This window comes from Lepisma saccharinum, chromosome 8 (genome assembly GCF_977018435.1).
Source record: "Lepisma saccharinum chromosome 8, izLepSacc3.1, whole genome shotgun sequence".
Taxonomy (NCBI): domain Eukaryota; kingdom Metazoa; phylum Arthropoda; class Insecta; order Zygentoma; family Lepismatidae; genus Lepisma; species Lepisma saccharinum.
The window spans coordinates 85921610-85936932 of record NC_139236.1 but is presented as its reverse complement, the minus strand read 5'-3'; the positions used below and the strand labels follow the sequence as shown (position 1 = coordinate 85936932).

At 38.3% G+C, this 15323-nt stretch overlaps 1 protein-coding gene across 1 annotated transcript; it reads left to right on the top strand.

Annotated features, from left to right (window-relative positions):
- Positions 1–9346: 9346 nt before the first annotated feature.
- Positions 9347–14485, top strand: LOC145991252 (toll-like receptor 8). Its single transcript, XM_083127211.1, has 2 exons — positions 9347–9404; positions 11970–14485. Exons 1-2 carry the CDS (start codon positions 9394–9396, stop codon positions 14074–14076), a joined length of 2118 nt encoding a protein of 705 aa, XP_082983337.1. The 5' UTR covers positions 9347–9393; the 3' UTR covers positions 14077–14485.
- Positions 14486–15323: the final 838 nt, after the last annotated feature.

Genomic DNA, 15323 nt, shown 5'->3' with positions numbered 1-15323 from the left:
TATTGATTTATCGTATTGCGAGCTAATATATATTGATCCAGATTCCTTCTCGAAAAATCCAAAACTGACATATTTATCTCTAGAAGGAAATGCACTTCATGCTATGATGCATCAAGGAAACTCCATCATTAATTCTCTCAGTCTAACCGAGATGGATCTCAGTCTCTGTAATATCCCTCACTTGCTACCAGAAATCTTTACTAACATTACAAACCTTAGACACCTTTATCTGAACGACAACGAACTTTCCAGTTTTAAAGTGTCTGTCGTGAGCAAGTTGGCTAGCTTGACTGAACTTCAGCTGTTTGGAAATCCCTGGCGCTGTGACTGCGCTCTGAAGGCGCTGAGAGATTGGACACTGTCACAGAAAATAAAGCAAACGAAACTGGTAAAATGCGAGTCTCCGCTGGATATGATTGATTGGTCGTGGGCAGAAGCTGGCGACGAAACTTGTGACCCATTGCTACCCAAGAATTGCAAGGAAGGTGGTGTGGAACTTTCACCAGACGCTCCTACAACTACTACTCAGGAAACGTAACATATTACCACGGGATCATCTGTGCAAAACAAGCACATGAAGCTCAAAACACAGGGTGAAAATAATAGAACATTCAAACCACCAAGCCCAAAGCCGAATGTCAACATGACTTTAGAAACTGCTAATCCTAACGTGAGCCAAATTTCTACAATTGCGACCTTCAAATCCAAACCTAAAGAAATTGGAGGGACAGACATAGTTGGTCGCAACCGAGATCAAAGTTCTTCCATGTCCAGTTCCTTGCTAGGAAGAGGTATTGCAGCAGGATTATTCGCCTTCGTGTGTGTTGCTGTTGTAGGTTTTGCTCTTTACAGTTTTGTCAGCAGACGGTATTTTCCATCTAGAACAAATAGTGTGGACTACAATCGTACTTTTGAGATCGAAGAATCCTACTAGTAAACATATATTACGTTCAGTACTCTAGTTTTTCAGCAATCTTGTGTATGTCACACTTGCAAGCATGCGAGTCATTTAATATATATATATATTCTGAAACATATGATTGCTTTGCATATTTTCTTAACTTAATTGAAATTATATGTACGAGGGAAATGCAAGAACTGAACTTTGAGTTTAAATTTCCTGTACCTTATAATGTATACACGTGTAGTTATAAAGCCCAAAAGAAGTTTCTTCAATAAGATTTTGTTAAGTTCAGATAGCTTAATGGTAGCTTGACCTACGAGCGAACAGTGAGCTACGGACACACAGTGACCCTGTTTATTTCACTTTTTTCACCGATTGTATTGAAAATTAGGAAATCAGAAATAATGAAAACACATAAAAATTCAATTAGAAATGATCAAACCCAGCACTTCCTTTAGTGACTGGATCAGCGTTTGCACTGGGAACTGCTAGTTGAGGAGAGGGAGGTGGGTGATGTTTGTACGTTTAACATGTCGGAAATTGATGTTCTTGCTTCAATTTTCCTTCCTGAAAGAAGAGAGATGTCACACTTCCGCTTTACCAGCATTTCGAGCATGGGCATCAATTGCCCGCTTGTAACTTAATGTTTGGAGACATTTTATATCATTGCGCGACTAATCTTTGGTTAATCACGTGACTTATTTCCAGTGATAAATTGAGCATGTGCCCCAGGGGGATCCTCTCCGATCTACAGTTTAAAGTGGGATCCGAACCAGCGTGCGACGTGCCTCCACCGGGTATCGAACTCGTCTGTTTTGATAACTGTTAAATTAAAAAAATTGGATGGATGAAGATACACATCAAGAAGCTATGTGAAGGTGTAAACTGAGGGGGACGAGGAACCAACCCACAGATGACGTCATCCACAGATGTGCTGTCGAAACCCTAGATGCCTTAGTTTCCTGTAAATGTAAATTATTGAATGCTGCAATATTATTTCGTTCACTCTGATCATCCCGTTCTTAATACGATAGTTAATTATACCTAATTACACTTAATTAAATTTAATTACATATCAGAAATAAAGAGCATTTTAAAGATACTTGAATTATTTTATTAATATTATAATTTGATGTTTGTAACATCCCCCTCCTCTAAAGTTTGATGTCTCCCCTCCCCGGAGGAAAATGGCTGGAATGAACACTGCTTAACTCTTAAGTTTACATGAGAGCCAGCTACTTAATTTTATAATTTTTTTCCTTGTCATAAACTGAACGTGAATACATTTTCAGATCATTGCGTAACCAGTACTCTACAAGGTGGAAGAATGGACAGTGAGCTTGGGGAATACCCACACCTTGCATAGTGAAGGTAAGACACACCACAAGTATTAATCAGTGAAGTACAGTGTGTTACAACCCCCAACACTACTCCAAAGGATTGGTGTCTATTTTTATTTCAAAATCCTTATAAGGTTTTAAGAGTTGTTAACAAGGAAACTTCCTGCAGAGACCATGCCTTGAAATCGAAACGTTTAACACTTCCAATTTGTAACTAGTACAGATATGATTAACAAAAATAACACGGTGATGAACTGTCAACTATCTTAAAATATAGTTTAGATCAGTGTGCGAATTAAGGGGGGATGCCGAGGATTTCCCCCCACAATTTTTTTTCCCAGGGAGAAGAAAAAAAATGGAATATAAAGAATACTCGTAGTATAGCATTTCTTAACTATAGAACGAAAACAATTGAAAAATCATTCGGGAAAACAATTAATTAACCTTTAAGACAGTTGTATCCTGCTTCGCGTCTGAAGTTTTCTGTCCATTGCCAAATAAAGTACAAAAACCTACCGCCATGTCAAGAAGAGTTGATTTCGACAGCATTATTCGTTGGAGGGATCACATCACGCCGTCATTGAGTATAACGAGCAATAGACATTCGGTTAAATTTACTCCGTGTTACTAGTTCAATAGCTCTTCTTGTGTATAGGTTTTCTTAGAATGTAAACATACTGTTTCTAAAATACGTCTAAATGTTATCATAAGATTTAATGTCCTAGGTACTTAGAACTGAGAGGCAATCGTAGAGTTTACTAACTGGTAATATACAAATTTGCATACCTAAAAAAAAACTCCCCTCCTCCGGGAAAGGAAATCACAAATACGTCATTAATTGGTGGCGTCCCCCACCCAAAGCAAAAAAGCTTAATTCGCACACTGCTTTAGATTAAGCTTCAAGCGATCATTATCATTAGTTAAACCTCCGCTCCCAACCAGCTCTTGGAAGTTTGTACACCTACATCTACATCTTACTCTGAAACAAGCCTACGAAAACTTATTGCCAACAGATAAAAGGGTCACATTAAGTGGAAACTAATGCTATTCATGTCAACAATAACGACCAGCAGAGATTATAGGCTAGAGAAACGCATATAGCCTCCTTCTAGGGAAGGGAGAGTAGTGTTCTCATAAAACGAACGGGAAGGGGGCAGGGTAGAGCTCTCCCCTGTGTAATTGATTGTCTGCTGAATGGCAAAGTTCTTACTTGTAATTTAAATCATTATCAACAACTCTTTAAATAGGTTAATACACAAGTTAATTAATATAATAAAATAAATATAAAAAAATGAATATGGTTGGTTGGTTGATTTGGTATTTTAAGTATACTTTATGCACGGTAAGGCTAACTTGGACTGGACCTACAATTTAAAGTGGGATCCGAACCACTATGTGCCTCCACCGGTTATCCAACCCGCGACGACTCTACCACTGCGACATCGGGGAGGCCAATATTTGTACATGTGGCGACTTTTCGCGTGTCACAAGTACAGTAACATGGTTCCACCGGTAGCTCCCGATTCTCGGATTGGCCACCGTTAATATAGAAAATAGGCAGGGGATGATGAAATTCATGCTATGTAATAGCATTTGCAAAATTGTCTTGGGCAAAGTAACAAATATCTCGCACACACCATTAGTCAAAGCGTGGCTTCCAAGATAAAAGACGTCGTCCATATGTTCCCTAGAAACAAAGTTGTTGAAATTACTTGAGAGAAGTATCATGTTATCTCATGACTCTTGACCAGGGAGCTTAGAGATTTTGCTCCGTGAACAGTGTTGAAAGTTGAATTGTTAAAAATTTTGGAATGTTTTCCTCCTTCTATTGTCTTCTAAACGTGCAACAGTCTATTCATATGTGGAAAAAAACTTCTTACCGTAACAGGTAGTGTGACTTTACATACATGAAAGTTTGGAAATTGTTATCACTGAAATATGACACTATTATACCACAGTTTATTAATATTATTTTCTCCACTTGGAAACACACAGTTTATGTTTCCTATACGGTATATTCAGTGCAGCAAGTGTAATATCGAAATATCTCAGGTGGAAGGGAGTTTTCCTTGGCGAAGGTGTTTGAAAATTATTATCAGTGAAATAAAATGTTCCGGTTCTCCCCTTTGGAAACATTTTGTTATCTCCTTCAATTGTTTTCAACAAGTGGTTGCTAAGCAACAAAAGAGAATACTATAACATTTCTTTCTTTTGCTTTCACACAAGAAGTGATTATGCATTTTACAATTTTAAAACAGTCATAACAGTCCTTCGGAGAAAAATTTTAGAACATTGGTTTTAAAATTTTTAGATAACATGAAAAATTACAAAGAAAACAGACTTTCTCATCTCATACATATTGTCATTAATGAACACAGAAAATATTGAAAACATTTCATAATTATTTAAATCAAATTAACATAACTTAATATAAAGAATTGTAAAAATCCTTTTAAGTTACAACAGTTTACATAATTCATCCTTTTTTTCAGACTAGAATTGAATTTCTTTAAATTGGATACGTTATGTGTTTGCACGGTTCCTTTTCCATCCAACGATAAGAGTTCACAACAGTTACCATTGACTTCTTTAACTAAATATGGACCAAGCCATATGCTCATAAATTTGTGTATTCTTTTACACTCAGCACTCCATGTTTCTCTTTTAAACCAATATATCATTTCTCTCTATCTTTGAATATATGTCACTCATTACATAAGAGTGAAAATGAATCACGTTTTTGTGAATCACCTTTATCTTCATCCTCATTTTCCTCATATTCATCTAACTTGTCTTATCTCATAAATTGTCTCAAGTAGAAGAAGAAAATTATTTTAACGTCCATTTATTATTATTATTATTATTATTGTCTGTATTTTTTATGATAATCATCGACATCAAGTTGTTGGGTCTCATCATGTGTCATATGCAATTGACTCAAGTTCAGACAGTCCCTCCACAAGAGAGGAAACATTATGTAATGCTAAACTATCTCCATGTAATGCTGTATCTTCATGTGATGCTGGACTATCACTATCAACATATTCATCATTGTTATCATCTAGCATCTTCTATTTCATTATTGTCCTCCTCGTCCAAACTAAATTCATGATCATCTTCATCTTCAAATATTCTACTTAAATATCCTTTTGAGAAGGCATATAATTCGCTTCAACATCTAACATACGTACAAAGTTTAACATTTCAACGACCTGGAATTCATTTTCTGTCATGTCAGTATCATGCTTGACACGGTCGTACCGGAGTGAACCATATGATATTATTAAAAGTCATAAGAATATATTTATCTCAATACAAATTGAGAATGAGCAACATGAGACTATATATTGGTATACGCGTGATACCTCCCAGGGCACGGGAAAACATTAAGATTTGCAGTAAATAGACACAAAAACATAGAACTTACGTTTTAACATATGAATTCAGAATCTATTTATCTTGATTATGCAATTTAAAAAGAACCAAAGTTGTACATCATAACGAAACTCACAAAAAGAAATCACAGTAACCGCACAATCTTTCTCTCATGCACTTCCATTAATCTCGTAACCTCTATCCAAGATTCATATCTATCAGGCGGGATGGTGTACTTCAACAGTCTGTTCATACGTCCGGGAAGGACAAGTCAATCTCCCCCTCCATTGAGTAACAAAATCGACGACGACTCGTGGAAGCACTCGCAGTCTAGGAGATTCAACCTTCTAAAAGTATTTTCCTCATGTCTGGAGAACAATTAAAAATCTTCAGATTGTCGAAATTCACCTTGCACACTTCCTTACGAGTTTTTGTGTCCAATAACACTGCCGTGTTGAATTTCACTTGGGTAGCTATGAACGGTCCTGTACACAAATAAAACAACTTGTAAATGGTTCGGTTACACCCATGCTCTTTAGGTGACATTTTGGTCACAGAGGAAGCTGGATTCACTCGTGACGGAATTGTGAACTTTCATAATACTCACGTGTGATATGACGAAAATCCCCATGAATGTTTGAGTTACGACATCAGCAACGTTTCACCTTGAATGTGTGGATGGGTGTAGTGGGTGATTTCATATTGGGACCTCACATCCTGTCACCCAAACTCAATGGTCGTGGGTACGTTCAGTTCTAGGTAATCATCTTCCACGCCTCCTGGAAGATGTTCCCTTTCACCAGCGGTTGTGTATGTGGTTCATGCACGATGGGGAACCAGCACATTTTGCTTCACCTGTGCGGCGGCACCTTACGCGACGCTATGGTCTGCACTGGATAGGTCGTTTAAATCCATTGGAATTTTGTATTTGGTGTCACATGAAGAGCATAGTGTACAGCTCTCCTGTCGATAATGTTGCCGAGTTAGAGGAACGTATGATTGATGCATGTGCACAAATACGAAATACACCAGGGATATTGGAAAGAGTGCGGAATTCACTAAACCGACGGTTGCGCTGTTGTGTGGAAATGAATGGAAGTCATTTTGAGCACTTGCTCTAACTTCTTGTATAGTTTTCTACCTGTGAACTAAAGTGTATCATACGTGTTCACGGTATTTTTTGTAATACCTTCCTTGAAACTGTTTCCCATGTGAGGTCACATTCATCCACAATGTTTTTCCATGACATTCGTCAGCCAACGAGCATTTTGCTTGTATTTACTGTCGGTGTTGTTATGCCCTTTGCCCCTCCGGCTTCGCAACCATGCTAAAATTATCCCGGTTTCGTCTATCGTGTTTCCGTAATTGTGAATGGTATCTGGATATCATGAAATTGACATCCACCTGCTCCCTCAGATATCCCTTTCTCAGATATTCTTTTTACGGGGAACCCCATTTCCAATGGGGAGTCCCTTCTGCATAAGTCCCACAGATCACCCATGGTGCGTTTCTGGTAGAGCGCATAAGATTCCTTTATGATTTCTTTGGGACCGCCTTTCTAACTGCCATAGTACTCGTCCTACAGACGTGTGAAGTGTACTTTTCCACAGTTTCGGTGGCGTCTAACTCCGACACTGCGCATCTCACGGAAAAGTGGAAGAAGAACTTTCGTCTGGGTTTGACGCGATGTATCTTTGGCTTATGACCATCACTTATGGTACACCCTGTATAAAGCAGAACATTATACTTAAGTCAATTTAATTACATATCGTAAGTAAAGAGTAATTTTAAAATATTAGTATTGTTTTAAAAGTATTATAATTTTTAGCGTACAACTGTAACCCGGTCATGGAATACTTACGGCAAGGACTGGGGGTTCTTCGTGCTGGCCACACGTTACCCCGTAACTGGTTGGATAATCACCCACTTCTAGTGAGGCATGTGGGAGTGAGGCGACAGTCGGTAGGTAGGGTTTGGTCCTCAAGAGCTGTTGTGCCACAGGTTGCTATTAGTACCAGGAAGACTCAAAATCAAAATCAGACATCTGACTTTTTACAAGATAGCTTTGTGATTGTGTAAACAAGCATCTATCCTATGAAAATACAAATACAAATTATGTTTAAATTTAAGAGAATTAATAACCTAAACCCGCCGCCCAATGGAGCTCTTAACCACGCCACTAGACTTTCGTCTTTATTTACAATGTTTGATGTTACGCAGCTCGGAAAATAAGCGACACTCGTACATATATTTTTGGACCGGCTTGTTTTATTTATTGGGTAGAATTTCAGGGGGAATACACAGTAGCGTAACTTCTACCAGATGTGTGTTGGGTAGTGTAATACGCAATGACTGTTAACTCTTACAAACACTATTCTACTTTAAGCAAAATGAAAGGAATGTATGAAATTTAAATATCAATTTAAATCGCGACGATGAGGATGAGTGATGATATCATGAAATCTATGAAGGGACACTCGCAAACAACACACACGTCTAGACCGGGATTCGAAACTGTGACCTCTAGCGGTGGTAATTTGAATCGCGATATGCTAGGAATGAAAATCTACGACACACCATCGCCCTGTAGATTCGTTTCTTCACATAATTAGAATGAATGTTTAAAACTCAATAATAGCGAATACAACAATGCAGAATTGTTAAGATTAACTAATCACTTCCTTTAGTGTCTGGATAAGTGTTAGTACTGGAAAGTGATAGGTGGGGAGAGGGAGGTAGGAGGGGCTTCTACGTGTATAGTGTTGTCAAGTTTTTGCATCAATTCTCCTGGCTTGAAGGGGGAGATATCAGCCTTTCCCAACAGATTTGAGCATGGGCTTCAAACACCCACGTGGAAACATACTGGTTGGAGACACTGTGTGACGTTCAAGTTAAGCTTTGGAGAATCACGTGATTTATTTCCAGTGATGAAATGAACGGGTCGCACTGGGAGGGGGGTGCTTCTCTCCGAAAATTATAAAGACCTCCCCTGAAATTTCAGTAACCTGGCATAGCATTCAATAACTACTAAATCTGACAACGTTGTTTACTTTGGCTTTCTTTCATTCACTGTAATTTAGAGAACTTACTTTTCCTAGTTCGTAGTATTAATGACTGATTCAGTCCTCTTTGCAATTGAGCGCAGATAGGCTAATCTGGACTCGACCTATAGTTATGATCCCGAACCACATTGCAATGTTTCTCTACCGAGTACCGAACCCGTCCATTTTGATAACTGTTAAATAATAAAATAGGAAGGATCACGACACGCATGGAGAAGCTACGTGAAGGTGCCAACTGAGAGAGAAGAGGAACCAACCCACAGAAAGTTTCATGTACTATGTCATCCACAGATGTGCTGTAGAGAGCCTAAATGCCTTAGTTAGCTGTAATTATTATTCATGCTACAAAAGTATTTCTAAATTCTCCTATCTCATTCTTAAAATGATAGTCAATAATATCTAATTACACTTAAGTAAATTTAATAACATATCGTAAGTAATGGATAATCTTAAGATATTAGTATTGTTTTAATAGTATTATAATTTGATGCGTACAACAACTCCCCCCTCCCCCGTGAAGTTACATATCTCTAACTAGGAGGAAAGTAGTAGATTCAACACTACTTATCTCTTAGGCATACGTGAGAGTAATAAACTGAATTTTATCATTTTTCCCCTTGTGATAAGCTAACCGTAAATATATCTTCATATCATTCCGGTGCCAATACTGAGTAGGTGAAAGAAATCGTTAAAGCTTCGTGATTGCAGCTACATGTATTTAAGGTAAGTTACACCACACGTATTGTTCGGTGAGGTAGAAGGTGCAACTCGCAGTCGAAAGTTTATTACATTCTCCCCTTCTTTCACGCGAAGCCTGAAAGTGTAATTGTTCAATATCTAATATATTATGGACTGAAGATCCATAATTTCACGAGGGTCATGAACTGCGTAAAATAGTCAATGGCAATTGGCCGGCTCTTCCTAAGGAAATTCACATTCGAGTGTCGTACTGAAGTCTTTGCTTATCAGAAGCCAAGATTATGCCTCATCCAGCTTTCCCTGTTTCACAGACTACCCACCTGCTACAATTATCTATTAACGAAATCGACATTGTTGAAAATCAGGTAGGTTTGAGGTGGCTGTTGTATAAAAATGTGTGAGTCACTTCATCGCATGTAATCTTATTTTATATTATTATTCTTGTCATTTTCTAATGTTAGTACCTATCAATATGAAATTGCTAATGCTGTATTTGGAAACCTTTGTTAAAAATAAATAACTTCAAGTCATTAAAAATTGAGTTTGGCGAAAAATTCGTGATGACAAGGTTGTTCTGTCTTTAAAAAATGTAGGATGAAAATTAAATGAAGGGCCAGGGGGAAAAACAATGAATGTTCATTCGAGACGATTTGCCAGGAAATGAAAAACAAGATTTTTCTATTTATAAATACGTCAATATATGCGAAAATAATAATGCGTTTTTCAGGCACTTCCCACCGTTTCCCAACCAAGGCCGTTCTCATTCTTATAGTACAGCTTCTGAGCTATCAGATGGCGCTGCGATTTCAAAATGGGCGAAAAATCGACATTCATAGTTTTTCCCCTTGGGTCTTCAAATCAGATCATGCAATTCGAAGAAACAGGCAGAAACAGCTTGTGACTGTCAGTTTTGAAATATGGGTTTTCAAAGTGCATTTCCTCTATGGATTAAAAGCCGAAAACCATTAATTAACTACAAATAATATAATATAAGGTCAAGTAACCTATTGTTTACATTTTGAATATTGTTTACGTTTCTGAAAGCATGGTAAGACATAAAAAGTTGTGGATCTTGACACACTGGCGTAAGAGTTAATAAATCAGCGTTCAGACTTGTAATTTCAGGTAAATTAAAGTCACCATAGAATAGTATTTTATCTCCTGGTTTAGTATGGGTTTCAACAAAGTCGTAAAATTTGTCATATAATGCTTTAGTTGATTTGGGGGGGGGGGGGAAGTACACAACACCAATATAGATAGTTAAAGTATTGCTTGACAAGAAATTTCCTACGATGGATTCAGGCTGTTGCATCGGTTGTCCTACCAAAATGGACGAATGGTCGTTTATACAGCCACAAGTGCACCACCTCTACTCACTTTGCCACTAAGGTCACGGCTTCGATCACATGTGCAGACAGTGTACCGGGAACCAAAGTATTCGGAACTCAGGTGAGAAGACGTTAGCCACGTATCATTAACACAGACAACGTCTAGATTGCGGCTCAGTACGTTCCTTGGATAAGAAAGTTACAACGGCGGATAGTTGGGCACAAGCAGGTAAATTTACTCAGCGACGAGCGCTGCTTCAAGCCTCCTGTGGGAAGTTGAACTACTCCTTTTTTCTCTCTGAGGTTTCAACCAGCGTATATGTGACTGGTGGCCACCCACCATCGTGAGGAAATTGGGGAGCTACGAATTAGAAGTGTAACCCGGTCATGGATTACTTACAGCAAAGACTTGGGGTTCTTCGTGCTGGCCACACGTTACCCCGTAACTTGTTGGATAATCACCCACTTCTGCTGAGGCATGTGGGAGTGAGGCCGGCAGTCGGTAGATGGGCCTTGGTCCTCAAGAGCTGTTGTGCCACAGGTTGCTTCTAGTACACAGAAATGTTAAGGTTACGGAAAGAGACAAAATCAGACATCTGACTTTTCACAAGATAGATCTGTGATTGTGTAAACAAGCATCTATCCTATGAAAATACAAATTACGTTTAAATTCAAGAGAAATAATAAAGTAGACTGCCCCATTTACCCGCCGCCCAATGGAGCTCTTAGTCACGCCACTAGACACTCGTAATTATTAGCAATGTTTGATATTACGCAGCTCGTTAAATAAGCGACAGTGTGACGTACATACATTTTTGGACTTCATTATTTTATTTATCGGGTCGGAATTACAGGGGGAATACACATTAGCGTAACTTTTATGTTTGGCTACTGTAATAAACAATGACTGTTAACATCTTACAAACACTATTCTACTTTTAGCCGAAAGAAATAAATATATGAATTTTAAATATTAATTAAAAGCTTTAATTCTTCTTAATTTGCATCTTAGTAGATATTTTCCTACAGCGATTTTTGCTTCCTCAACACTTGTTTAGTTTAATATTGGGAAAGGGGGGGGTAATAGACAAGACAATAAGACATCATCTACATCGAACCAATACTAGTACAATGCATGTGTATGTATGAGAGAAGTGGAATATCTTACACAGATAAATAACTGAAAAGCATTTGTAAGCTCTTGTAGTGCATGGGAGAGAGTGAAAACTTCCTGACATCTAATTTTTAATTCCTTCCCCAGGTTCCTGCTCATGATGAAAGTGCCTGGATATACCAGACTGCGCCAGATGTGTTTGGCCTTTGTGTTAGCCTCGCTTACAATAGCAGTGTCGTCCGAAGCGTGCCCTGGTGAGTGCAGCATAACGACGGTTGGAAATCGTACAGTAGCTGATTGCTCAGGCATAGGACTGGACTGTTTACCATCTTCATTACCAACTAATGTTCTCGTACTAGACTTCTCGAAGAATCCAATTTTCAACCTTCGTGACATCTTCAACAAATCGTCCTTAAAACAGTTGGAGGAAATATATTTATCCCAATACGTAGTGGATGATATAGAAAAAAATGCATTCCGATCGCTCGAAAATATCCTGGTTATTGATTTATCGCACAACAGACTACAAACTGTACACCCTGATATATTTGTGGAAAACTCTAAGTTACGAAAGGTCAATTTCAGGAACAATTTTCGTCTCAAGATGCCTGATACAGGTTCTTTTCTCAACGCTCCATCTATCGAACATCTGGATTTCAGTTTCTGCAACATACAAGAGCTTCAACCACAACTCTTTTCCCAGTTAATCGGTATCAGTCATCTAAGTTTGGAAGGAAATGCGTTAAAAACGATAGAAGAGGTTAACTTCGGCTTACTGACTAAGTTAGAGTACCTTGATTTGTCTAATAATCTGCTGCAGTCGTTAGACAACACCACGTTCACAAACCATCGAAACCTTAAGACTCTCATTTTAAAGAACAACTTTCACATGGACTTATCTGCTTTTGAGCAAGAAGATCGAAACTTGGTCTGGTTTGTCGTAGGAATCAGTCATATATTCCTGCAATCTGATTCATTGGAAATTTTGGATATCAGCAGTGTATTCATGAAGGAAGCAATCAAAATAAGTTATAATTTCTTCTGTGGAACACCAAAATTGCGGATTTTTAATATAAGCCATAATGGACTATACTATCTTAGAACAGAGCATTTCTCTTGTTTGACGGAACTTGAAGAAATTGACTGCACTGGCGTTCCAAAGTTCTCAATATCCGAAGACACGTTTAAGAGCAATACAAAACTCCGGAAGCTGCTTCTTCTGCAAGACGGACACACGAGTAGAATCAGAGAGCGCTACCATGTCTTTGATTATCTTGATATCCCTTCATTAACGTATTTAGACATAAATGCGATTTACTTGCGGAATCTTGATCATAGTCTATACGTCTTCAGCATGTTGAAGAACCTAACCTTCCTTAACATATCATCAGGTTATGTGCCGAAAGTAGGTGACAATATGTTCGCACTTCTTAAAGACTTAGAAATTGTTGACATTTCTTCATGCGAGATTACAAATTTACCTCGGAGAGCTTTTGAGAGAAATGAAAAGCTTAAGGAGTTATATGTTAGAAATAATCTTCTAGGAAATTCCACTCCTACTTTATATATCCCGACTCTAGAGATTTTAGACCTTAGTTGCTGTTCATTGACTCACATATCTGGCAATTCGTTCGCAAAACTCCAGAAATTGAGGAAGTTGTACTTGGGGGGAAATTCGTTTATTGAGTTCCCGAAGGATACTTTAAAACATCTTGAAATTCTTGAATATCTTGATTTATCAAACTGCGAGCTGATGTTCATTGATCCACAGTCCTTCTCGAGTAATCCAAAACTGACATATTTATCTCTTCAAGGGAATGCACTTCATGCTTTTCATCTAGGCATCTCCATCATAAATTCTCTTAGTATAACCACGTTGGACCTCAGTATGTGTAATATTCCACACTTACTGCCAGAAACCTTTGCTAACGTCACAAACCTTAGGGCTCTTTATCTGAACAACAACGAACTTTCCAGTTTGAAAGTGTCTGTGATGAGCAACTTGGTCAACTTGACTGAGCTTCAGCTATTTGGAAATCCCTGGCGCTGTGACTGCTCTCTGAAGGCGCTGAGAGATTGGACACTGTCACGGAAAATCAAGCAAGACAGGCTGGTAAAATGCGAGTCTCCACAGGATATGATTGGTTGGTCGTGGGCAGAAGCTAGCGACGAAACCTGTGACCCATCGCTACCAAAGAATTGCATGGAAGTTGGTGTGGAACTTCCACCACACACTCCTACAACTACTACCTAGCAAAGGCAACAAATTTGCCACGGGATCCTCAGTGCAAAATAAGGACAGGAAGCTCCCAGCACACAGCAAAGATAATAGAACAAGCCCAAAGCCGAATGTCAACAAAACTTCAGCAACTGCTAGTCCTAACGTGAGCCAAACTTCTACAATTGCCAACTTCAAATTCCAACCTAAAGAAATGGGGGAGACAGATATAATTGGTCGCAACAGAGATCAACGTTCTCCAACATACAGCTCCTTGATAGGAAGAGGTATTGCAGCAGGTTTCTTCGCCTTCGTATGTATAGCTGCTGTAGGATTTGCTCTTTATAGTTTTGTCAGCAGACGGTACTTTCCATCAAAACGAAATAGTTTGGACTACAATCGTACTCTTGAGATCGAAGAATCCTACTAGTGAAAATGTATTACGTTTAGTGTTCTAGTCCTTCGTCAATTTTGTTAATGACATACTTAATTTTTATGAAACATATAATTGCATTGCATATTTCTTTTAACTTAATCGAAATTAAATGTAATTTGGAAATTCAAGAAGTGAACTTAAATTTTCTTTACTTTATCATGTATGGTTATAAAGCCCAAAAGATGTTTCTTCAACAAGACTTTGTTACGTTCAGATAGGTTAATGGTGGCTTGACATACCGGCGCAGAATGACCTTGTATATTCCATATTTGTTAACACTAACAAAGAACTTCCTTTAGTGACTGGAAAAGCGTTTGAACTGGAAACTGCTAGGTGAGGAGAGTGAGTTTGGTAATGTTTTTACGTTTAACATATTGGAAATTGGTGTTCTTACATTAATTTTCCTTCCTGGAAGTGGAGGAATATCACCCTTCCGCTTTCCCAGCATTTCGAGCATTGGCATCAATTGCCATCTTGTAACAAAATGGCGTTACAACCCCCAGCACTACTCAACGGAGTGGTGTCTATCTCTCTTTCAAAATCCTTACAAGGTTTTAAAAGTTGTTAACAAGGAAACTTCCTACAGAGACCATGCCTTGAAATCAAAATGTTTAACACTTCCAATTTGGAACGAATACTATCATAGATATGATTAACAAAAATAACACGCTGATGAACTGTCAACTATTTTCCAATATAGTTTAGATCAGTGTGCAAATTAACGGAGGTGCGATTGGTGGGCATTCCCCCACCACAATTTTTTTTTTATTCCCGGAAGAAGAAAGAAAAATGTCATCCATGCCAGGCATGATTATATCCCCGCCAAAGAAAATGGAATTGATCGCGT